Source organism: Odocoileus virginianus, chromosome 27 (assembly GCF_023699985.2).
Source record: "Odocoileus virginianus isolate 20LAN1187 ecotype Illinois chromosome 27, Ovbor_1.2, whole genome shotgun sequence".
NCBI classification, from domain to species: Eukaryota; Metazoa; Chordata; class Mammalia; order Artiodactyla; family Cervidae; genus Odocoileus; species Odocoileus virginianus.
In genome coordinates this window covers 4919659-4946099 of record NC_069700.1, presented here as the reverse complement: position 1 = coordinate 4946099, position 26441 = coordinate 4919659, and the positions used below count along the sequence as shown (strand labels likewise).

At 43.8% G+C, this 26441-nt stretch overlaps 1 protein-coding gene across 3 annotated transcripts in view; it reads right to left on the bottom strand.

The window, feature by feature from the left end:
* Positions 1 to 3629: 3629 nt before the first annotated feature.
* The window catches only part of LOC110135789 (N-acetyllactosaminide beta-1,6-N-acetylglucosaminyl-transferase-like), an 88808-nt gene continuing 65996 nt past the window's right edge, over positions 3630 to 26441 (bottom strand). For 2 of the 3 annotated variants that reach the window (XM_070457016.1, XM_020891088.2), the window contains exons 2-3: positions 12277 to 12369; positions 3630 to 6410 (exon numbers count right to left, since the gene is read on the bottom strand). In XM_070457016.1, coding sequence (XP_070313117.1) covers positions 6220 to 6410; positions 12277 to 12369 — 284 coding nt within the window. In that variant the 3' untranslated portion in view covers positions 3630 to 6219. The remainder of the gene's footprint in view (positions 6411 to 12276; positions 12370 to 26441) is intronic. The other variant, XM_070457017.1, reaches the window with a different exon arrangement.

Below are 26441 nucleotides of genomic sequence, written 5' to 3'. Positions count from 1 at the left end.
TGAAGTTCATTGATCATTCACTTTAATGGAAATAAAAAGCCCGAAGCTCATAAATAATTCACTTTCATTTTGACTCACTTTCTCAGTGGCTCACCTAATAGCCTCAACTCCTAATCACATGCTTGAGGCTCACTTTTACATTTGACACACAACGCTGGCTGTTGGTTTCTGAATTTTGGTTCTTTTAGGAAGAACCTGGTGTGTGTGTCTGTGTCTGTGTGCATGCTCTCAATTGTGTCCAACTCTTTGTTTCATGAGAAACACTGGGCTGGAGGAAGCACACGCTGGAATCAAGATTGCCGGGAGAAATATCAATAACCTCAGATATGCAGATGACACCACCCTTATAGCAGAAAGTGAAGACGAACTAAAAAGCCTCTTGATGAAAGTGAAAGAGGAGAGTGAAAAAGTTGGCTTAAAGTTCATCATTCAGAAAACTAAGATCATGGCATCCGATCCCAACACCTCATGGCAAGTAGATGGGGAAACAGTGGAAAGAGTGACTGACTTTATTTTTGGGAGCTCCAAAATCCCTGCAGATGGTGATTGCAGCCATGAAATTAAAAGACACTTACTCCTTGGAAGGAAAGTTATGACCAACCTAGATAGCATATTAAAAAGCAGAGGCATTACTTTGCCGACAAAGGTCCGTCTAGTCAAGGGTATGGTTTTTCCAGTGGTCATGTATGGATGTGAGAGTTGGACTATAAAGAAAGCAGAGCGCCGAAGAATTGATGCTTTTGAACTGTGGTGTTGGAGAAGACCCTTGAGAGTCCCTTGGACTGCAAGGAGATCCAAGCAGTCCATCCTAAAGGAGATCAGTCCTGGGTGTTCATTGGAAGGACTGATGCTGAAGCTGAAACTTCAATACTTTGGCCACCTGATGCGAAGAGCTGACTCATTTGAAAAGACCCTGATGCTTTGGGGGCAGGTTGGGGGCAGGAGGAGAAGGGGACGACAGAGGATGAGATGGTTGGATGGCATCACCGACTCAATGGACATGAGTTTGGGTGGGTTCCGGGAGTTGGTGTTGGACAGGGAGGCCTGGTGTGCTGCGATTCATGGGGTCGCAAAGGTCGGACACGACTGAGCGACTGAACTGAACTGAACTGAACTTTGTGACCCCATGAACTGAGGCCCACCAGGCTCTGCCGTCCATGGGATTCTCCAGGCAAGAATACTGGAGTGGGTTGTTATTTCCTTCTCCAGGGGATCTTCCCAATCCAGAGATTGAGCCCGTGTCTCTGCTATCTCCTGCACTGGCAAGCAGATTCTTTACTACCAGCGCCCCCTGGGAAATCCCTTTTAGACCATTCAGCCCTCTTGTCTACTACAGCCCCCAGGATCTTTCCCAAGATATAGGTCAGACTTCCTGGGCTCCCAGCAGGACTCACCCCAGTTAACCTTCCCGACAGCCACTGTGGAAGCCCACCACGTTCAAACCTTGTTGGTGTTGAAAAGTGAGCACCGTCAGCATCATCTCTTTGCCTTCCTCCTCCTCCCAGAGCCATCACTGGCAGACCTCTTGCTAAGGTCAGAACTTGGCCTTGGGAGCGTGACCTCCAGTGTCTTTCCCATTGGCTTGACCTCAGCCATCCTGACCAGAAGAGGGAGTAGTCATAACAGAAAACGTGTAGTTCTGGCATGACCGATCTGGAAGACTAGAGTGTTCCCAAACTCCAGTTATTTGCTTAGTCTGTTCTCATGGATCTTGGCTCCCATTTCCCACTTGGCACAGACTGCTAGCCTAAAATCTCACCATGTGGGACTTCCCTGCCCATCCAAGGGTTAAGATGCCACACTTCCACTGTAGCGGGTGTGGGTTTGATCCCTCAGCAACGATCTAAGATGCATGGTGTAACCAGAAAGTAAAAAAAAAGAACTATTCTAAAAATAGTTTAGTTTTGAAGGGCTCAAAAAAGCAAGTTACAAAAAGCTGTAATTCTATTATGTATCTATATAATCAACTCTAAAAAAAAAAAAAACCCAGGCTGTGTGTCTTTGTATTTCCACTGTATAATAAGCACAGGTACTTAACGGTTGTGTAGCTATAGAACTGTGCAGTACAACAGCCACTAGTCACATAAAATAAGTAACATTTCCTCAGTCAAACTGGCCACATTTCAAGTGCCCAATAGCTAGTATGAGTGTTACTCTCTTGGAGAGTGCAGATATAGAACGTTCCCAGCATGGCAGAGATTCTTTTGGACAGCACTGCCCTAGGATATCTGAGTGTATATTACCATACTGAAAAGACAGTGACACCAAAGAGTGATTCCTTCTGGAGAAAAGAGTTCACTTTTTATCCTATATCCTTCTGTATTCATTTTTTATCCTATATTCTTCTGTATTCTATTTTTTAACTTATTAACTTGATTTAAATCCTGTTTAAAAATTTTTATTGAAATATAGTTGATTTGTTGTTCAGTCACTTAGTCATGCCCGACTCTTTTCGACCCCATGGGCCGCAGCATGCCAGGCCTCCCTGTCCATCACCAACTCCCAGAGTTTGCTCAAACTCATATCCACTGAGTCAATGATGCCATCTAACCATCTCATCCCTATTCGTCCCTTCTCCTCCTGCCCTCAATCTTTCCCAGCATTAGGGTCTTTTCCAATGAGTCAGCTCTTCACATCAGGTGGCCAAAGTATTGGAGTTGATTTGTGTATTTTCTATTTTTAGAAAATATTTGTATTTATTTTGGGGTTTATGTATTTTCTATTTTTAGGAAATACTTATTTAGAAAATATGTTTATGTATTTTATTTACTTTTATAGTTGATTTATGTATTTCCTATGATATACAGCACATATTTTTGTTTTTGTAGCTTTAAATATTTTTCAAACCACAAAATATTTTTTATGAGCACATATTTTTGTTTTTGTAGTTTGAAATATTTTTCACTTTAGTTTTAAAATATTATGCATTAAAAATGCATCAGATATTGTTTAGATGAGTTATTTTCCTTAGTATTTCTATCATTTTCCATGTGTCTAGTAGAGGAAATATTCATTTACCCAAACAGCACTGAAAGACTGCTCAGAAACTTTGACATTTGATGGTTGAATAATTAAGATAATATCAACATGTCTTTTTCCTAAATTGTATCTTGATTTAAAAAAAAAAAAAATAAAGGAGGCATGTATAGGAGATAACTTCCTCCTGCCTCAGATTTTGAATTTAAAATCCCGATTGAAATGAAACTGAGCTTCCATTGTATTCTCATCTCTATCATTCCCAGTTATCCTCTCTAGTACTCCACAAAGGGAAAGCTTCATTATTTTTCAGTGGGATGGGCATTTTTAGACAGGTATATGTTTGCATGAATGTATTTACTTGTGTATTTTTAGAAAATGCTAGGAGGGTGACATCCCTGGTGGTCCAGTGCTTAGGAATCCGCCTTGCAATGTCAGGGGCGTGAGTTCGATCCGTGGCTGGGGAACTAAGATCCCAGGTGCCCTGCTGCGGCTGAGCCCACGTGCCACGGCTACTGAGTCCAGGAGCCACAATAAAAGATCCCGCCGGCTGCAACTAAGACCCGACGAAGCCGAATAAAATTTCATAAGAAAAACAATGCTGGGAGGATCGTCTTGTTAAATACCAATCAAATAAAGCTGTACAACAGTCCTCAGTGTGGAAAACAATATATTAATTTATTTCCAAGAAAACAACATGGAACATCATCAAAAACAAAATTTTCAGGGCATCTCCATGGGCCCGCAGAAACCCACTAGTCCAAACATTAAACTCTCCCAACATTAAAGTAATTTAAGACACAGAACAAATGACCAACAACAGACATGTAAACATCTTCTATTCCAAAAGATTTCTTCTTCTACAAGAGAAAGATCCAGTGTAAAGCATTCCTCTTCTCAAGTGGTGTGATGTAAGTTAAAAAAAAAAAAGGTGATTTTAAATTCTGCCTTTAGCTCTGGGTGTGTTCCCTACCCCTTGACTTTTCATCACCAGGTGCACTTCCATCTCTCTCAGCAACAGGAAAAAAGACAGATTTTACTTCGAAATCATTAAAAGTCATTAAATTCAAGGTCATTAAATATGATTAAGGGCTTCCTTAAGTTAAATATGATTAACATTCAACAGGCACAATTGCAGAAAAAGTAACATTGCATGGATTAAATGTATCATTAGTTATAGTTGCTGTTTTTCATAGAATAAATAACTATCAAGGAACTGGAAAGAGTACAAAAGGAGACTTCACATTTTTCTGACGTGACAGGACTGAGACCATTCTGGGATGCTAAATATGGCTTCACTTCACCTTCTCGAGATGCTCCACCTTAGGAAATGAACTAAGGAGACCAGTAAGAGAAGCCTGATTCTCAGAGAACACGGTTCCTCATGCTTACTAACAACCTCTCTAAGCCTCAGTCACTTCCTCTGCAAGATGGGGGTAATTGGTAATTGGATGAGTTTTGCAAGAGCATTGTGAGATCTGAATGCCCTGAGATGTAAAAGAGAAAGCAGGATGCCTAGAAAACAATCACTGTGGCCTCTGTCTCCTCCCTCCCTTCTCTCTTCGGAATATTCTCTTTATTGATTTAGGCCTCACTTTGTAATTGGTGATATCTGGGGCCTGATATGACAATCCATAAGCCCACCATGAATGTGTTAAAATACAACCACTCTGGTTGTATACAGCCACTCCCTGGTGGTCTAGTGGTTAGGATTCCGCACTTTCACTGCAGGGGCCGTGGGTTTGATCCCTGGTCAGGGGAGTTCCACATGCCTTGTGGGGTGGACGGAGCCAGGGGGAATGATACACTCTGTGAGATTCTCGGGAGTTCTAGAAGATTCTCTTTCCAATGTTGGCATTATTGCCAAGATTTTCAGAGTGAAAAAGCTTCTCACTTCTTCTTGTCTCTGCATGTGTCTGGTGTATAATAGACACCAAAGAAATACTTACTGATGGACTGGATGGATGAATGGGACAAAGGATAAGTGACAAAGAGGCTCTCCCACAATTGGAAGCTTTTAAAAATCCAGGCACTCCTATGACCCCCACAGGCACTGCAAAGTTACCCAGAGAACACTGTGGACTCCTTAAAGGCTCATGGGATAGAATTTGGTCTCTGTTTTGCAGGTAAGATCACTTCAGAGGTATGTGCATGCTTTAGTCGCTCAGTCCTGTCCGACTCTTTGTGACCCCATGGACAGTAGCCCACCAGGCTTCTCTGTCCATGGGATTCTCCAGGCAAGAATACTGAAGTGGGTAGCCATTTCCTTCTCCAGCGGATCTTCCCGACGCAGGGATTGAATTCAGATCTCCCGTGTCTCCTGCATCACAGGCAGATTCTTCACCAGTGAGCCACTGGGGAAGCCCCACTTTGGTGGGGGTGGAGGCAAAAAAGGGAAGTGATTTACCCTGAAATGGTCAAGCGCATGCAATAGCACTTCCCCTCTTGAAATATCTTCGTTCATCGAGAACTCTTCCATGTTCTCAATGGAAAATGATGGACGAGGGAATCAGAGGACACTCTGACAGATATTCAAGAAGCGAACTACCTGAGGATCTTTTACTGAAGTAGCAGGCAGTGACTGCTGTCTTAAATTTGGTCTCCTGTGAATGACTTTACATTCTATACAGAACGTAAAGTATGTTAAAAAAAAAAAAAAAAAAACCACTGTAGGCACAGGAAATTTGAAAATGCTACTGTTGAAACTCAGGAACAAGACCGAGTTCTCAGTTCTAGCAGCTCAAGTTCTAAAGGAGATTGGAGAGTTCCGCAGAAAGCAGTTTGTATGCCGACATGCAGCTGAGCAAAAAGCAGGGGGAGTCCATTCATGTGAGGCTACGGATGTGTGATAAAAGATTCCTTCCTCAGAGAAACTTGATTCTTATTTTCCTAAATAGTACTATTTACCAATCTCCTTTTCATGAGAACATTTGTCTACGATGAGGATCTGATGCAGAGATCTGACGACAGTTTAATTTATCACAGATCAGGACATGAGCCTGAAAGAGCAATGAACCTCAAGAAACTGTCAGAGTGGCCTAAGGGCCAGTATCACTGTGCAAGCATCCTGACAGCACATTTCACAGTGTCTAGCGGACATTTTGACGTGTAATTATGTAGTCAGGTCCTGAAGCTATAACCTTGGCCCTGAGACTGTTCACATAACCCAGGCAAAGTTTTTCTCCCAAAGAAAGGCTCTCCTTCCCAGAGGCGATTTCCCTTCAGACATTGAGTGGCAGTGGATCAGAAATACCAGCTGGGCTGTATCGCAATTTCACTCTGATTCAGGGTTCTTTCTCGAAGCCTCAGTTCCAGGCATTCCACAGTGAGGGGGTACGCAGTGAGCTCAAACTTGTTCGCAAAGAGGCTTGAAGAATTAATCAACCACTTTAAGTCTCCGTTTCCATAGATACAAATGCCGTGGACATAGTGGCCTGTAATAGGGGAGAAAAAGAAACAGTCAGGACAGGCTTGTTTTCGCGTTGAGGGCGGTGAGCTTGCAGAACGGTAGGGTGACCACCTGACTGCTGGGTGGCTAGGACTGTGCCTTCAAAATATTAGTGGAATTTGGCCACACTTCACCCCCTCTGCTACCTCCATCCTAGTCCAAACTGCCTCCATCTTCCTGTCTTACTGGTCCCAGTGCCTCCATTTTTTTTTTAATTTACTTTTAATTGGGGGAAGACTGCTTTACAATGTGTTGGTTTCTGCCACACAACAACGCAAATCAGCCATAATTGTACATGTATCACCTCTCTCTTGAGCCGCGCCCGCCCCACCTCTCCAGGTCATCACAAAGCCGGCTACATTCTCCTTTCGTCCCACTCTTTCCTTCCCCCACAGCGTCCACATGTCCATTCTCCATGTCTGAGTCTCCGTTCCTTCCCTGCAGATGGGCTCGCCAATTCCGTTTTGCCTGTTAGTATATTCTCAGCACAAGAGCCAGAGTGGCTGTTCTAAATGTAAGCAGAAGATGTGTCCATTGCTCGAAACCCCCTGATGGCTTCTGGTGTCATTTGGAGTAAAAGGCAAAATCCTACTAATGGCGTTCAAGACTCCTCGGAGTCTGGCCCTCATCACCCAGACTCACCTCTCACCACTTACTCCTTCAGTTATAAACCCTTAATAACCTTCACATCAGTCACACTGGCCCCCTCGCTGGTTCTGAGCAATCCAAGCATCCGTGTTTGTCCCTCTTCCCCCGACCACACCCTTCCATCAGACATCCTCAAGGCTCCCTCTGGCACCACTCAGGGCTCTACTTCAAGAGTCCAACTCTTTGTGACCTCATGGACTGTAGCCTGCCAGGCTCCTCTGTCCATGGGATTTTCCAGGCAAGAATACTGGAATGGATTGCCATTTCCTTGTCCAGGGGATCTTCCCGATCTAGGGATCAAACCCATGTCTCCCAAATTGTAGATGGATTCTTTACTGCCAAGCCTTTGGGGAAGCCCACATTTGGAACAGTGTCTGGTAAATATCAGATGTTAAATTAATAGTTATTGAATGAAAAGGGTAGAGAAGGAGGAGTGGAGAGTTCACGGGTGGGTAGAATTGGGAAGCATCTCAAGATGGATGGGAAAGCATCGGGTGGGAAAATGCAGACAGGGGAATTTTCTGCTACAAAAAAGAGTTTGCTGGGGAACAGGTTCAAAACAAGGAAGCTGTAAGAAGTTTGCGCTCTTTCCAGAATTTGTTTGGCACATGGTAGAACTACTATGGTTGACTGTCTTAAAATAGATGAAAGTTTGGGGCCATTTTTATCCCTTTTTTTGTGAAGGGGTTGGAGAAATTTACCAGAAGAATCAAATGATGAAATAGATTTCAGTAAGATTAATTTCACAGAGCTGTGCAAGGTACATTAGGAACCAATCAAGAGACTGTAGTAATCGTGTAAACCAGAGAGTTTGTTTGAAGTTAATTGTTACCATGAGTGGGAAAGGAAAGCTATTGGAGACAGAGCACAGAGGGACCGATGGGACTTGATAATTAACTCAGGGTCCCTGGGAAGAGGCACAGGAGACAGTGAAAATCACTGGGAAAGAAGCCAGGGTTTGGGGGATGTTACAGGACAACCCGGTGGGAGGCGAGAAGAACTTGGTACACAAACACCACATCCACGCTTCAGAAATGAAAGTGAACAGGAGAGAAGATTTGGGGCTGGGTCGTGGAGAGAGAGCCTAGACAGCTTGGTCTTGGGGACAGAGGCAGAAAACACATCTTGGCAGAGAGAAGGGAAAGAACCGGCAGACAGCCACTCAGGATGCAAGCGAGCGACGGGGAAACTCAGGTGGACCCAGACGTGACGGAGGCCAGATGGGGACCTTGGCTGGGAGGATGGGTAACTTTGCTTCTTGAAATAGGAAGTAACAATGGGAGAAAGGGTCCAAAATGCCCTACGATGGGGACTTCCCTGGTGGTCCAGCGGTTAAGAATCCACCTCCCAATGCAGGGGACGTGAGTTCGATCCCTGGTCAGAGAACTAAGATACCACATACCAGATCCCAAATTCCACCATGAAGATTCTGCAATTAAGACACAATGCAGCCCCCCCCCCCCCACACACAAAAACAAAATGCTCTAAGATGGAGGAAAGGGGTGACCTGATAAAGGAATTGATAAGGTGATTTTAATCAAATGTCTTCAGAGTTCTTCCTAAAGTTGAAATGATCACCCTTGGAGAGTAGAGAGGCTGTTTCAGCACAAGATTAGGAGTTAAAAGGTGAACCAAAAAGCTGAAAATGTGTACACCATGAAGAGTACCAGGACAATAATGATGTAAATAAAAGAACAAGCGGGCAGACAGAGGGGCCAGCTGAAGGGCAATGGTGGGTGAATTTAGGACAGTTCTGGAGCATTCTTCAGCAGTGTTCTGCCTGCTGCTGCTGCTGCTAAGTCGCTTCAGTCGTGTCCGACTCTGTGCGACCCCGTAGATGGCAGCCCACCAGGCTCCCCCGTCCCTGGGATTCTCCAGGCAAGAACACTGGAGTGGGCTGCCACTTCCTTCTCCAATGCATGAAAGTGAAAAGTGAAAGTGAAGTTGCTCAGTCGTGTCCGACCCTTAGCGACCCCATGGACTGCAGCCCACCATGACAAGAGTACTGGAGTGGGTTGCCATTGCCTTCTCCAAGTGTTCTGCCTAGGCAACCACAAATGGTGAAAAGCAGACGACAGTAATGATTACGTGTAGAAATCAGCCTCCTAGGATTGAATGTCAAAGGAATCTAAAATGTTTGAGAGCACAGCATGAAAAGCTGACACAGTACACAGGCTAGACAAGGCGTCCTCATAAAGAACCCGTAGGAGGAGGGAGCCAGGAAAGTTGAATCTCTGGAAGCCCCATCTTTAAAAAAGCAAACACATCTAACATGACAACATCATATTTTAGATGTGGGGTTATGGCGATGAACAAACTGGACAAAAACCCCAGCACTGCTGGGCCTTCTATTCTGTTCTGGGGAAGAAAGACAGTAAAATATATAGTATATAAGTTGGTGAAGGAAACTGTCGGGTGACGAAGAGGTTGGAATCAGAGATGGGAGCTCCAGGTTCAAGAGCACAGGCCTAGAATGGTACTCTGTGATTCTAAATGCTAATGAGGCTTGGAAAGTGGGTACACTCACAGATTTGGAGCAAACAGAGGCAAGGGGACGAGAGCCAGATGGTATAACTGGCTCGCTGGTTTCACATAACGTTCTACCTCCTCTGTCCAGACTGTCTTTTTCTTTTCCCCGTATAGTGGTTTGGGGACAAATATTTTTAATGCTAACAGTTCAAGGCTTTCAAATGGCATAATAGGTGCTAAGAGAAGAAAAAACTGGGACATTTGTTTGAGGGGGGCAGGCTAAGCTACCCAAACTTTGAACCCTATGCAGTTCCTGTCTAGAGGCTGCTTTCATGGCCCCACCTGTCGTGTGATCAGTAAAAGTCTTTTGTTGTTGTTTAGTCACTAGCCCACCGGTCTTCTCTGTCCATGGGATTTCCCAGGCAGAAATACTGGAGCAGTTTGCCATTTCCTTCTCCAAGGGATCTTCCTGACCCAGGGATGCAACTCGCATCTCCAGCACTGGCAGGAAGACTGCTTATCACTGAGCAACCTGGGAAGCCCAAAGGTCCTTACAAAAAGGCAAATCTGACTAGTCTACACCTTCTCTACTGAGGCAGGTCCTGGATACAGGTGATGTCAAGGAGACTGAAGGGAAGGCTCTATCTGGGTGGGGAGTATACATGGCTGAGACACAATGGACAGGAACTTCTGTAGGGAGTGGGGAGGGACGGCTTGGGCCGCAAAGTAACCACATCACATGGGTCCATGTTGTAGATGTTGACATCCTCAGTGCTACAGCCAGAGAAGAGGAGGAGAAGCAGATCGGAGGATGACCGCAGTGGCCCTGGAGGCCACGTGACAGGGTTATAGAAGGATGTGGAGAAGACAGCCTGTCCCAAATGCGGGCACCCTCACTGATGGAGAAGGCCCATTTTCTAAGGAAGACCCAGGAGATCAAAGTGCAAAATACCCTCCTCTCCATTTTCCTCTCCCCACAAGGAGGGCAGGTCATGACAAGAGCGCAGGCAGGTGGCAATGAGCTGTCCTCCGGGGAAAACGTGGGCTGATTAAGGTAAAGAAGTGCATATACTTGAGAAAAGACTGCAGGGATGCAAGCATGCTGCCATCTATAATAGGGGGGAGGGGCCCCTTGAGAGACAGACCTGGGAAGGAGCATGCGCGTGATGAGAGCTGGTGAGAAGCAGCAAATGGGAGTGTGCATCTGAAATGTTGCTATTTCTCTTCTTCATGGAGAAGGAAATGGCAGCCTACTCCAGTGTTCTCGCCTGGAGAATTCCATGGGCAGAAGAGCCTGGCAGGCTACAGTCCCTGGAGTCACAGAAAGTCGGACGCTACTGGCTGAAAATATTATTATTAGTTATTATCTGAAATGTTAGGTGCAGAATAAAAAGACTAATAAGTGAAGCTATAAACTGAGTGGTGGGGGGAGGAGGCCAAACTTCATCACCAAACAGGGCAAACCTTCCTATCGACTCACTCCACTGTTCACTTAATCATTCATTCACTGAATATGTGTTTATTGCCTTCTTTTCTAGACTGCATTGTATTTCCCCCATATTCACACGTCAAAGTCCTAACCTCCAGCACCTCAGACTGTAACTGTGTTAGATGTAGGGCCTTTAAAGAGATAACTGAGTTAAATGAGGTCTGATGGATGGGCCCGGATCCAGTAGGACTGGTGTCCTTATAAGAGGAGATTAGGACACCGACACATGCAGAGGGTAGGTCACGTGAGGACGCGGGGCGAAGACGGCCGTCTGCAAACCAAGGGGAGAGGCCTCAGGAAAAGCCAAACCTACTGCCATGGTGATCTCCGACTTCCAGCCTCCAGGACCGAAAGCAAAGAAATTTCGGTGGTTTAAACCACTCAGCCTGTGGTACTTTGTTCTGCTCGCTCCCGTCAACAAATAGGCACGCCTGCCGTGTACCAGGCAAGAGTCTTAATGGAATATACACCAGGACTGATAGAAAGTCTTCTTCCCAGCTGCTCATCTTCTCGTTCTCATCCGTTTGGAGGGGAAATCTCTCGTTGCTGTCACCTGCCACCACGCCAGAGCAAATACCTCCGAGCCACCTGGAAACCCCTCGGTGGAGGGAGCAGAGGGATGGGGGTCCATGGGGAGAAGGTGACATCACTTCTCATCCTGACCACTTGCTCCTCCTAACTGCTGCACCCTCAAAAGGAACAGAAAGAGGAAGGAAGAAGAAGAGAACAGAAACCAGCAAGAGGAAAGTACCATTACAATTTGAGCTTCCCTCTACATCTCCCTAGGTAATCATAAGATGGAGAATGTCTTTAAGATACTTAAACTTGGGACTTCCCTGGTGGTCCAGTGGTGAAGCATCTGCCTGCCAACGCAGGGAACACAGGTTCGATCCTTGTTCTGGGAGCTAGGATCCCACACGCCACAGGGCAATGAAGCCTGTGCTCCACAAGAGAAGTCTCCGCAACTAGGGAACAGCCCCTGCTCACTACAGCTAGAGAAAGCCCGCACACAGCAAGGGAGACTCAGTGCAGCCAAAAATAAATAAATAGTTTAAGAAATTAATACTATTTAAAAAGAAACACATTAACTTTTCAAGGACTGTGCCTCTAGTTACTCTGTTTAATAATTCACAGGCCGTCTAAATGAACCAGCGGGTCTGTCTGTGAGAACCCCTGTATTCCACAGTTCCTTTCATGCCATTGTCAACAAGCAGAGCAGCCTCAAAGTTTGAAAAGAATGCCTCACCGTGGCAGCCTCCGTGTTTATCTTCCATGTCAAACCACTTCACAGCTCTGAGGTCACCGGCCCATGATGCATTTGGCATGGAGCCAGGGACACCTGCAATGTTGATAAAGAAGAAAAAGCAGAAATAAGAATCTAAACTTCCATCGCAGGCTCATTTTCTCAGTATAGTTTCTTTCACATCTGATCTCTCATCATTGGTACAAAACCCCAAAGGCTTGTGGTGTGAATTGTTGGTAGTTACGAACTTAGACTTGCCCCCTGTAAAAAGAATCTATTGTTGTTTTTTTTTTTTTTCATTTTTCATTTCTTGCAAGCCTGCAAGAAATGCCATTGGATGAAATCATAGTGCAGGTGGAAAAGCTGAGAATTTTCTGGTATCTCAATGCCTTTTAATTGAATTTACTTAAAAACTTTTTATTGGAGTATGGATAATTTACAATGTTGGTTTTTCGTGTTCAACGAAGTGAATCAGTTTATATACATATATGCTGCTGCCGCTGCTGCTGCTAAGTTGCTTCAGTCGTGTCCGACTCTCTGCGACCCCATAGACAGCAGCCCACCAGGCTCCCCCGTCCCTGGGATTCTCCAGGCAAGAACACTGGAGTGGGTTGCCATTTCCTTCTCCAATGCGTGAAAGTGAAGTCGCTCAGTCGTGTCCGATTCTTTGCGACCCCATGGACTGTAGCCTACCAGGCTCCTCCGTCCTTGGGATTTTTCAGGAAGAGTACTGGAGTGGGTTGCCATTGCCTTCTCCGACATACATATATATCCCTTCTTTTTCAGGTCCTTTCCCCATATAAATTATCACAGAATATCGAGTAGAGTTCCCTGTGATATACAGTAGGTCCTTGTTGTTCAGGTTCTTACTAGTTATCTATTTTATATATGGTGGTGTGTATATGTTAATCCTAATCTCCCAATTTATCACTTCTCCCCATGTTTCACCCTTTGGTAACTGTAAGTTTAATTTTGAGATCTGTGGGTCTGTTTCTGTTTTGTAAATAAGTTCATTTGTATCATTTTTTAAATTAGATTTCTCATGTAAGTGATATGATATGACATTCGTCTTTCTCTGTCCAATTTATGTCACTTAATATAATCTCTAGTCCATCCATGTTACTGCAAGTGGCATTATTTCATTCTTTTTTATGGCTGAATAATATTCTACTGTGTATATGTGTCACAACTTATTTATCCATTCCTCTGTCAATGGACTTCCCAGATAACATCTATCTTACAGTAAAAGCTCACGAAACAGGCTACTCTATGTCTTTAATGCTAATAAGTGAAAGAGATTCCATTACAGGAAAAGGAGTATTGAATATGGGAGCCAATGTAAGTGCAACTAAATGAGGGCTAATTTGTGTCATAAGAACTCTAGCGATTCTCATCAGTGAGAAATGCAATGTGAACACCATGCAAATGACATTGGTACTCCATCAAAACAGTCTTTCCTTAAAAGTGGTAGGCAGAATAATGCCCCTGCCCCCAACATATCCTCATACAAGTCTGCATCCTAATCCCTGGAACCTGACAATATGCTTTGTCACATGGCAAAGGGAAATTAAGGTTGCTTATCAGTTGACCTTCAACTAGGGAGATTATCCTGATTTATCCAAGGCCATTGTAAATACAAGGGCCTTTAACAGTGGAAGAGGGAGGTGGAGAACTGGCTGGGGTGGTACAAGGTGAGGAGGAGGAAGGGGCTAGGGTATGTGGGTGGCCTCTAGAAGCTGGAAAAGGCAAGGAGCGGGATCTGACCCAGCCCTACAGAGAGGAGCATAGCGCAGCCAGCACCTTGACTTCGGTCTGATGGGACCATGTCAGACTTCGGACCCACAGAACTATAAGAGGAGACAAGTACATCATTTAAGCCCCTAAGTCTGTGATAAATTGTGACAATGGCAAGTAGAAAATGAATACACAAGCTAATGAGAACCAAATTACCCAAGATGATGGATATTTTTAATTAAAAAATTGGACAAGATCAATACGTTAAGAGAAGTTTAATTGATTTAGACACAAAAAATTTTTTCCTCTTTGAAAACACTGATAAGGAATTTCCCTGGTGGCCTGGTGGCTAACACTCTGTGCTCCCTACACTCCGTGTAGGGGGAGCTGAGTTCGATCCCTAGCCAGGCAACTAGATCCCACATGCCACAACTAAGAGTTCAAACGGTGAAACTAAAAAGATTCGCACAACTAAGACTTGGCACAGCCAAATAAATAAAGAAATAAAATATTAAAAAAAAAAACTGATGAAAACGTGCATTTTCAGACAGTAAAAAACAGCTCTGCTCTTTTGCTCTGATGTCATATAATAATTATATGAGAATTTAAATCAAGAACTGTACTAAGGTCTTCCAGCTAAAACTAAATTTTGCAGTCTTTTCTGTAACTAGCATGTGTCTTCACCCCTATAGGCTCTCTATCAGGGATTCTTCTCTCCTTGCTGGAAAACTTAAAAACTCTGTTTATAAGTGTTGAGTACTCAAGAAAAACTCTTTATTAAGTAATATTTCTTCCTATTATTTTAGGTTGTATTTAATACTTTAAAAGTTACTTTAGTCTTCTGCCTATCAGAAAGGAGCCTTCTTTATTTTGTTCTTAGCACACACTTTAAAAAATTACTTTTGTTTGGCTGCACCCCAAGGCATGTGGGATCTTAGTTCCTCAATCAGGATTGAACCCACCCCTGCATTGGAAGCACAGAATCTTAACCACTGAACCACCAGGGAAGTCCCAGAATAAACTTTGAAAGAATTTATAATAAAACTCGCCTTGGTTAAGTTGAGGGGTGGGTAGAGGCAGTCTGGAAAGCAAATAGGTAATCTGGTATATTTACTCCTGTCATCAAGGTCAGCGGATGTGTGATTTTTATAAGTCTCTTTCAATTAAGTAACTATAGCAGAAAGATGTGAATAAAACATTGTCATGATGAAAAGTCCCTGGCCCTCCTTTAAAGGACTGAATTTTTAAAAGGACAAGATATTTCTCTTCCTCTTTCATTCTCATTAATATTGAACATCACAAACTGACTCTTCATGCAATATCTCGGGCCCCACCCAGACCTCCTGCACCAGAATGAGCATCTTCACAAGACCCCGGGAGGATCCCTGCGCACAGTCCAGCCTGCGCTGCAATCAACACGGCCAGGAACTCGGCTTCATTTCCTCCCCTCCGGAAGTCGCCCTCGCAGCCTTCATCCAGTTTTCTGGGAGCTTCTCCCTCTGCTCTTATCACCCAGATTCTGCTCTCGTGAAAGAATCTGATACTTCCATCTTTGTACCCTCTGCGGGGAATACAGTTGACCCTTGAAAAGCATGGGTTTGAACTGCAAGGGTCTTTTCCTACGCAGATTTTCTTCAATAGTAAATACAACAATCTAGGCAATAGGAGGTTGGTTGAATCCATGGATGTGGAACCTTGGATACAAAGGAAACTTGGATACAGAGGGCCAGAATAAATTATCCTCGGATTTTCGAGTCTGTGCCCCTAACCCCTGTGCTGTTCAAAGGTCAACTGCATATGCATCTGAACCCCTCCACATCCTCCTTGACGACAGTCAGCCCTCCTAGTGTGAAAATGCTGTGTTGAGTGGAGGGCCAGTCCTCGCGGCACCTCTAGACTTTGGTTCACAGGAGGCACTGATCGAGGTTCAAGAATGGATGAAGCGTGGCACTCAAAGGCTGTACCATCACCTTAGTCTTTAGCGCTGATGGCGAGGACTGCTTAGCTTGTGCGCAGATCGGACAGGCTTGATTGCTCTCCTGGCTTCCCAATAGGCCACCATATTTTAAGGCAGTGGCCCTGACCTTTTGGGCACCAGGTACATGTTTTATAGAAGACAGTTCTTCCACGGAAGGGGGAGTATGGTTTCAGAATGATTCAAGTAAATTGCATTTATTGTGCACTTGATTGCTATTATTACATCAGCCCCACCTCAGATTATCAGCATCAGATGCTGGAGAGTGGGGACCACTGCTTTAAGGTATAATAACACTCTATTTCTCAGTATTGAAAAGTATTTCTTCTACCTTCTCGGCAAGGGCCAACCCGTTTCAGTTTGCCCTACAGAGCTGCCTAGGTGGCCATCAGTCATCTAGGCTCCATATTTGTCCTGCCTCGCACTGTTTTAAGGAGGAGATAGAACACTCGGCAAGGCTTCTGGTGACAGCTCTATTCAAGTACTTTGTAGGCATCATCCCTTGGTTATTATTTTGAGGTGAAAACGGAGGGCAAAAGACTGAGTAGGCTGAATGCCCAGTGTGCCCGCTAGTCAGTAAGTGGTTCACTTTGGCTTTGGTTAAAACACACATGGAGGACTTCCCTGGTGCTGCAGTGGGTAAGAATCCACTTGCCAGTGCAGGAAACACGAGTTCAATCCCTGGTCCGAGAAGATTCCACATGCTTCGGAGCAACCAAGCCCGTGAACCCCAACTTCTGAGCCTGAGAGCCTCGACTACCGAAGCCCCGCCACCCACCCCCGCCTAAGGCCCGTGCTCTGCAACGAGAGCAGCCGCCGCAGTAAGAAGCCCGCACTTCGCAACAGAAAGCAGTCCCCGCTCGCCGCAACTAGAGAAAAAGCCCGTGCGCAGCGACAAAGACCCGGTGCAACCAAAAAACAAAATTAATTAATTAATAATTTTAAAAAATGTGGAGACCCCCAAAGCTGCTGATCCTGTTACTTGTGCAAAGGCCAGTTGCCCCTTTTACTCCCCTAAAAACATCTCTACGTCTCTTTCCGGTTTTTCCCCCAGAGACTGACCTTAGGTTGAACTCCCCAGTGGAACAGATACTGGCCTAGGGAGAGGGGAACTGAGTTCTCACCCCAGAACTAGCTGTGTATTCTTGGCCATCACACAGTGGCCCCCAGACTGACTTTTCGAGGGAAGTAGGTAGATAAGATCAGAAGTTTTCAGCGCTTTAGGCTGCAAGCCACAGGAAAACAATTTCACTGTCTCTCTCTCTCTCTCTCTCACACACACACACAGAGAAGTTTCAGAAAATATTTAGTGTTGTAGCAGTACACTTGTCTGCTATTTTCTAGTCTACTCTCATGTTAAAATTTTTCATTTAAGACCTACTAAAATGATACACTAATGGGATGTACTACTATATCCCATTATACATATTATATACACTATTAGTATATATTTTAAAATACTGGACTATATTGTGCTATGATTGTTGCTGTTATGATCATTGCCAGGAGGGGAGTTTTCGGGTATGTGGGTACAAGTCTGCCTCAATCCACAGGTATCCTAGGTAGCATCTACTTTGCAGTATTTCTAGGATGGGACAAAAAAGACACTAATATTATCAGAGAAAACATTTTAAACTATAAAACACAATTCTCTCATTTGCTCTTCATAGGCTTATTTAAACAAAAAATTTGAGATCAAGTTTACAGACTAAGCAGGAATGTTTTTCTTGGGGCTTAGCCTCTATTAGACAAACAGCTGCATTTGTTGAATAAATGAATGTGTTTCTTTGAAACACAAGCTTTATTTATATTGATTTGACTTTTCTCCTTATTGTTCTTATATAGCGAGCGTGCTTCTCGTTTTGGGAGACATATACATGGTAACAAATTTCAGCAACTGTTTAATATTTAAGCTCAGATACATAATTTTTAGCTTATTAAATAAGCAAGAATTTTGGTTTTAAATGTCAAAAGTAATGCTAGGGTCAGTGTATTGAAAGAGGTTTTTCTCACGGCTTCACAGTGGTGCTGGAAATTGGCACAACTCTGGAAAGTCAGTTTAGAAAAGTAGGAAAAGTCACTGTTGTTCGGTCCTTAAGCTGTGTCTGACTCTTGTGATCCCATGGATTATAGCCCACCAGGCTACTCTCTGTTCACGGAATTTTTCAGGCAAGAGTACTGGCATGGGTTACTATTTCCTTCTCCAGAGGACTCTTCTCAATGCAGGGGTCGAACCCATGTCTCCTGTGTCTCCTGCATTGCAGGCAAATTCTTTACCACTGAGCCACCGATGGGGTTTACCCCTTGCAACAAATCCCAGTCTGTGCTATTTACAGGCTTGGGTGACCTTGAACAATTACATAGTCTCTTTCAGACATCATGTGCTAATCTTCAAAACTTCAGAGAGTTTTTGTTATCTAAGATAAGGTATGCATCGTGTTTAGCACAGTGCCTCACATGCTTAACTAAATAAATGGTTGAGAAATCATCATTTCTATTCAAGCCATGAGGACAGGGTAGCTGTGGAAGAGACTGCTTTTTTGTTCTATAACCTAAAGCCAGTTTCTCAGTGGCACTTTGGATGATTCTCTGCCGTGGGGCCCGTCCTGGGCATTGTAGGGTGTTTTGCAGCAGCTCTGCCCTCTGCACACGAGATGCCAGTGCCATCTCCACCTGCTCCCCCAAACCCTAAGTGGTGACCCCAGTGTTTCCAGATAATGCCAAATGTGGGCTCCCCGGGTGGCACTAGGGGCAAAGAACCTGCTTGCCAAGGCAGGAGACGGGAGTTCGATCCCTGGGTTGGGAAGACCCCCTGGAGCAGGCAGTGGCAATTCACTCCGGTCTTCTTGCCTGGAGAATCCCACGGGCAGAGGAACCTGGTGGGCTACAGTCCATGGGGGTCACAAAGAACCAGACACAACTGAGCACAGTGAAATGCTGCCAAATGTCCACTGGAAGGATAAACTGCCTCTGGGTGAGAACAGGGAATTGTACCTTATTAATAAAACCACGTGGGCTTCCCTGGTAGCGCAGGTGGTAAAGAATCCACCTGCAATGCAGGAGACCCCGGATCAATTCTTGGGTCAGGAAGATCCCCTGGAGAAGGGATAGGCTACCCACTCCAGTATTCTGGCCTGGAGCATTTGTGGAGTCGGACACAACTGAGTGGCTTTCACTTTTCACAATAAAACCATATATAAATACTGAATTGGCCAAAATTCACTTGGGTTCCATAAGCTCTTACTGAATTACCCAAATGAACTTTTTGGCCAACCCAGTATTTGAATATGAAATGTGCAAATTTGTGTTCATAAAACTTCCTTTAATGTTACATTGTTTTTATATTTTAAAAAGGTTTATTTACAAGCATCTGAGTCTGATTTCTTTCACTGATTTAGTAATTGTGCTTATGAAATTCAACCGAAGAAAAAATAGTGTTCATTGCTGATTAACTTAAACCATTAAAAAAATGGAAAATTACTTGATAGGTGGGAAACATACGTTAAGTACCTTGGAGCCTTTTCCCCCTCATTGTTAACTGGGGTTATTTTGAGAAATAAAATGGTATATTTGTTTTTGTCTTCCAATGGTTCATTAATCCCTTACTTTAAAAAAATTTTTTTTTAATTAGAGGATAATTGATTTACAATGTTGTGTTGGTTTAACATATGTAACTTACAGAAAGATCCTCTTTTGTTTTCATGGGGATCTTTTTTGGAGTTCTGTGATCCCTGAGATGATGACCTCTCTACATCACCTCTGACAACTGCGAACAAATAGACTCTTCTTTGGTTTTAAGAGGAAAAGGTAAAACAAGGAAAAGAGAAAACTAAAATTTTATAGAGGAAGGGATTTTAGAATTTTCATGCTTTAATATTTATTATGTTCCCTTCATTGCCAAGCTGTGTAAACAAGAGCCCACAACATTTATGTCAATTGCCCAGGAGTGTGGACATGCTAAAGTCCTTGTTGATTTTGTTTCAAGATAATTTATTTGCTTATTCAAACAGTTTACTTGTGGGCCTCCTGTGTTCCAGAGGAGATGCTGGGGGCAAAGCCACAAAGGAGATGTTCTTGGAGCTTTTGACCCAGAGTATCCAGAAGGGTTTATATTTATTTTTAAAAAATATTCACTTATTTTTGCTTGCACTGGGTCTCTGTCGATGGGCAAGGACTTTCTCTAGTCATGGCGAGGAGGGGCTACGCTTAGGCGTGGTGGCTTCTCTTGTTGCAGATTACAGGCTTGAGAGCACCGGTTCACTACGTGTGGTTCACGGGTTTGGTTTCCCTGCGCCATGTGGGATCTTCCAGGACCAGAGATGGAACTGGTGTCCATTGCATTGCAAGGCAAATTCTTAACTGCTGGACCACCAGGGAAGCCTGGGTTTATATTTACTGACACTGACACCTTGGCCTAGCATATCCAGAAAGGTTTATATGTACTGATTTTTTTATACTTTATTTTTTGAGGCTGATTTACAATGTATAGCACAGTGATTCAGTTATATATATATATATATATATATATATATATATGCGTGAAAGTTGCTCAGTCGTGTCTGACTCTTTTGAGACCCCATGGACTGTATAGTCTATGGAATTCTCCAGGCCAGAAAACTGGAGTGGGTAGCTGTTCCCTTCTCCAGGGGATCTTCCCAACCCAGGGATTGAACCCGGGTCTCCCACATTGCAGGCGGATTCTTTACCATGTGAGCCAACAGGCAAGCCCAAGAAAACTGGATGGAGTGGGTAGCCTATCGGTTCTCCCCCAACCCAGGAATCGATTTTCTTTTCTAGATCCTTTCCCCTCTGGGTTGTATTGATATTTTTATTAGCACCCAGATTCCTCCGCTCAAGAGTGTTTTCTGGACGGTCCTCCGCTGACGGACAGGAAAGGTTAGTGCTGTGTTTTGAGAAGCAGACAACCTTGGGCAGCCCCAGAGAACAGTTCAGTTTTCAGTATAGTCCTGACCTAAAGGCTGGCCTTGATCCCCTGACCCTCTGCTTCTATTGTTCTCTGTCTGTTCATCATCTTTAGCTCTTGTCCAACACCCCTGTTATTACGGCAGATTTCTCTGCAGCAGCAAAGGCCCGCCTTTCACTGCTTTCGGACAACTTTTCCTTCTTCTCTTCACAAAACCAAGACAGCCTTCACTATCCTCCACTCGTGATGACCCCTGATCCACTCACTTGTCCCTTGCCTAGAAAGCAACCCCACAGTCATTGTCTAGAGATAAAAACGGCTCAAGGATGTGAGGAGAGGCCAGAACTGAACCGTTTACCCCACAAGTATGCCAACAGGGAACAAAGAGAATTTTAAAAAAATCAAACTTTAAGAATGATTTCTCTTTGACAGAGTATTGCTTCCAGGGGCGTAGAGCAAGTTTCTGAACTCCAGCTCTCTGAGAATAAATTTGGATAAATAACTAGTCTTTCAGTGTCTCTTCTCTGTATTTTCTTTTAAAGAGTTTGATCTGTGTGGGTATATGTTGTACTTTTTAATATGTCAGAGAGAAAGAAGTTTCCTTTTATCTGATTTGCTTGACTTTAGTGCAAAATTATGTTAATTCAATGGAGAAAAGAAAGAAATGCTGAAATGAAGAGCAATTAGATTAGATGTGTATGTGCTCTTCTGTGGCATATTTCTCTAGTTCTGTTTAAGGAACCCTCTCTCTTCAGGATCTCAGAGCTCAAGCAGCTGAAAGATGATCATTCTTTTTTCTTTGTATTAAAACTGTCCTCAAGTTAATCTGTTTTCTTGAGAGTGTGCAGTTACTGTGAGTAAAGCAGGAAATGATCAGCAAATTCATTCCGATGATGTTTCATCAAACATCGTTTGAGATCAAGTGGCCACATAGAAAGAGCTGAGTTTTTTTGTTTAACGTTTCATGAAAGCACATAGAAGAAAAAATTCAAATTATAGGGTGCCCACTGTTGGCTGACAGACTATTCACCAAGTGGTAAGAGTGTCATTTGGGGGAGCTGGGTCAGGCAAGGCCGACTTCTGGCATGAACAAGAGGGAAGTGCTCTCATGTGAGACTTTTATCAGGTGTCCCAGAAATACCATAACATCTAAACAAACATCAGAACGCTGTCTTTGACAGATCTACCCTCAGACAGGTGGCTCACACACTAAAGAAACCAGCTGCAATGTGGGAGACCCGGGTTTGGTCCTTGGGTTGGGAAGATCCCCTGGAGGAGGGCATGGCAACCCACACCAGGATTCTCGCCTGGAGAATCCCATGGACAGAGGAGCCTAGCAGGCTACAGTCCATGGGCTCACAAAGAATTGGACACGACTGAGCATAGCACAGCACAGCACCCTCAGACAAGCGGCCAAATAACTAGCAAATACTCTGTACACCATTGAGTGAGGTCAAGGAAAGAAGGAAGACATGGAAGAAAGGACAAAAGAACGCATTTGATGTTTCCAAACTTCAGAATATATCAAAACTTTCTGGAGTGCTTAAAATAAAACTAAAGTCTTCAATTCCCGGAGTTCCTGTTTTCTTCCTAAATTGAAGTACAGTTGCCATGTAACATTATACTAGCTTTGGGTGTACAATATAGTGACTCGATACTTGTATATATTGCAAAGTGATCACCACCATAAGTCCAGTTAGCAGTGAACTGGTTTTTGGGTGAGCATCATTTTCCTGGTTAGCACTGCCCGAATTCAGGTGCTTGACTTCGCTCACCACGACTATTTTAATTGCCTATAAACCAGTCTCTCTGCCTCCAGCCTGCCTACTTTGTTGGCCATACCAGCAAATGGCTTTTTCTATAATTAGTGTTGACCCTGTGGCCTATCTGGGGTATGTGGGATTACTTTGAACCCTCTGACCTGCGTCTGCTTCTTCTAGTGCTTTGTGATGCCTGTCCCCCAACTCACCCTGGGACAAATGACAAATTCAGACTTGCTGTCATCCCAGATCCCTCTCACGGGTGCCCATTCCCCCTAGAATTCTGACTCTTCACCCCGTACTTCATTTTATGTTGCTACTTCTGCTCCTTGGGACCCAGTTCAAAGTGGCCTCTTGCCACAAAAACTTGAGTGTAAATGGGCATTTTTTTCTTTTGCTCCAGGCTGTCCCGAATTAACTGCCCCAGCTAGCGCCTCAGAACTGTGACCCTGGCCGGGTCCAGCGGTTTGCTACTCTAGGTCACATTTGGGCCAGGAAGACATCAGTGTGTTGAGCATGGCACAAGAGGATCTTTGCAGTCATGTCTACAGACTCTATGCAGCAGACGGGTAGCCCAGAAACCATGTCTGATTGGGAGACCTATTTGGTTTGACCCCCACTGAAGCGGAGTAGGACACCGCAAAAAAGAAAAATTCCCACGACAGTCTGGACTGCCAAGAGTCCACTGTCCACAAGTCACGAAAGTGTTATCCAGCCTGGACCTCTCCAGCTCCCCAGCTCCCCCACCATGTTTCACCAGCTCACACTGTCTGCCTGGCCCTGTGGACGTGAAGTTTGCGACACTGAGTTTCCATGCCTCCCCTTTCATCACTGTCCATGACGTCACCTTTCAACACTGCCCGCATCACCTTTCATCACCGTCCATACACACCCAGCTGTCCTACCAGGCTTTCGGGAATTCCCAAATTGGTCTTCCATTTTCACGCCATTCTCTGTACCCTGGCTTATGCAAATATCTAATAAAAGAAAACAAGCTCAAAATAATTCATGGGGCTATAAAGTACAGCACGATGACTGTAGTTATTAACACTGCAGTGGTTATCTGGAAGTTGCTAGGAGAGAATCGTAAAAGTTCTCATCATAAGGAAAGAAAAATTTGTAACTATGGTGGTGGGGACAGATGTTAACAAGCCATTGTGATCATCATTTCACAGCATGTACAAATTTTGTATCATTATCTTGTATACTTGAAACTGTTACATGTCAGTTATGTCTCAGTTTAAAAAAAAGAAGCTCATGCTTGCTAGAAACTAAAGTTAGTAAAATTTAAATCTTAAGATAACCTCTCCTAAGAAAATAATTTTTTCATAGACTTTTTGTTTAGAGCAGCTGCAGATTCACAGCAAAACTGAGTGGAAGGTACTTAGATTTCCTATATATTCCCTGCTCCTCTCATCATTTTATATGCAACTGGCAAAGATTTAGAAAGTGATAATACCTAGTGGTATTGAAAAGACCCTGATGCTGGGAAAGATTGAAGGCAGGGGAAGGGGATGACAGAGGATGAGATGGTTGGATGGCATCACCGACTCGATGGAATAAACTCCGGGAGTTGGTGATGGACAGGGAGGCCTGGCATGCTGCAGTCCATGGGGTCGCAAAGAGTCGGACACGACTGAGCGACTGAACTGAACTGAACTGAATACCCGGTGCTGGAGAAGGTATGGGGAAATGGGAGTCTCAGACTTGTCAGTGGGAGTACAACTGGGCCAATTTGGGGGAAAGCAATATGACACTTTGTATCAAAACCCTTAGAAGACCTGCATACAGACTTCCCTGGTGGTCCAGTGGTTGGGAGTCTGCCTGTCAATGCAGGGGACATGAAATCAATCTCTGATCCAGGAAGATTCCACATATCAAGGAGCAGCTGTGCCAAACTCCTAAAACCCGTGCACCTAGAGCCCATGCTCCAGAACAAGAGAAGCCACTGCAATGAGGAACCCAGGCATGACAACACTGAGAGCCCTGGACCAGCAACGGAGACCCAGGAGAGACAGAAATAAACTAATCAATTAAAAAACACACAAACCCTTGCATATACTTTGACTCAGTTCAATATACCGGAATTTGTCCTAAAGAAGTTCTTTCTAAATTCTTATTTGAGAGGCAATGTAATATAACAGTTAAAAGGAAAGACTCTCAAACTATATTGTCTGGGTTCAAGTTCCTGCTGGACCAGTTATTAATTGTGGGACCACTGACAGATTACCTAACTTCTCTCCTCTCTGGTTTCTCTAAAGGAGTGTCAGAAGAGTTCCTACAGAGTCTGGATAGGAGGAAGGTTTGGGGGGAAATGGATACATGTATATGTGTGGCTGAATCCCTTCAATGTTCACCTGAAACTATCACAACATTGTTAACAGACTATACCCCAATACAAAATAAAAACTTTAGAAAAAAAAAATTCCCTACACCTCATGGAGTTGTTGTGAAGTGTGTAATATACTTTAAACACCCTGAATGGTACTTGGGACATAATAACTGCTGAGATTCAGTCATCATTAATGACCAATTTTATTAATAAAACAATGAACTATTATTACTGATACCTCTTAAAAGCCCCAATTGGAAGTTTTGCTAAATAAATGACATTGCATTCACATGACGGCATATTACTGAGCTATTATAAATTATGGTGAAGAATTCTTCAGGACACAGAAAAACTATGACATACTATTAAATGAAGGGAGCAAATTATAAAAACACATAAAATAGATGTTTTTATATGAAAACAAATACTGAAAGAAATGTGCTAAAGTATTATCTCTGAATATTTCTGTTGATTTTTATTTTAGTCTTCATAATTTTCTGGATTTTCCTAATTTTTAAAGTGTTTTAGAAATTCCTTAATTACCATTAGATTTCTTTTGTAATGCAAGTTAAAATACTTTCCCAAAATTAACTAGAAAAAAAAATTTTTTTTTTTGACTGTGCCACAGCACATGGACTCTTAGTTCCCCAATCAGGGATCAAACCCTCTGCTCCCCACTCAAGTGCAAGTTCAGAGGCTTAATCCCTGGACTGCCTGGGAAGCCCCCTCCAAAAGAATTATTTTTTAAAGATCCTAGTAAATATCTTGCTTTATCAAGGGCTTTCACTAAAAAAGGGATGCATTTTAACTTGTTATGGTCAACTGCCAAAAATGGTCACAAATTCATTCCACTGCTATCTATATACATGCCTTCATTCAGTATGATTTTGCAACTTTTCCATTCAAAGGCAGAGAATGCTTCTCCACGCTCCTTGAATCTGGGCTTGGCCACGGGACCTGCTTTGGCCAATGGGACGTTAGCAAACATGATTCAAGCAGAGGCTTACGAAAGTACTCATTGATCAGGGTGACCTTCCCTGAGGTCACCCAGTAAAACAGTCCTGCTGAACCCACTGGGGAATGAGGGGCCGTGGGGTTAGAAGACCAGGTTCTGCACGTGAAGGTCCAGCCAAGCCCTTCCAGCCCTGGTGGAGCGGGCCCTGGTCAGAAGTCCTCACAGAAAACACAGGAATCTTCTTTAGGCTACTACGTTTTGGAAGTTCTTTTCCTCCTAGCAAAACCTTAACTGACTTTTTACAAAAGTAGCTGCCAGGTAAAATGGCAGAGAATGCATGTGGGCCAAGTCCGCAAGATAATCAATTCCATCCTTCAGTTTTTATCTCTAAGTCCAGCCTTCATCTGTATCAGTATTCTCTTCTGGCTACACATTAGAATCCTCTGTGGAACTTTTAGAATAGTACCAGTGACTGTGCCCCATCTCCT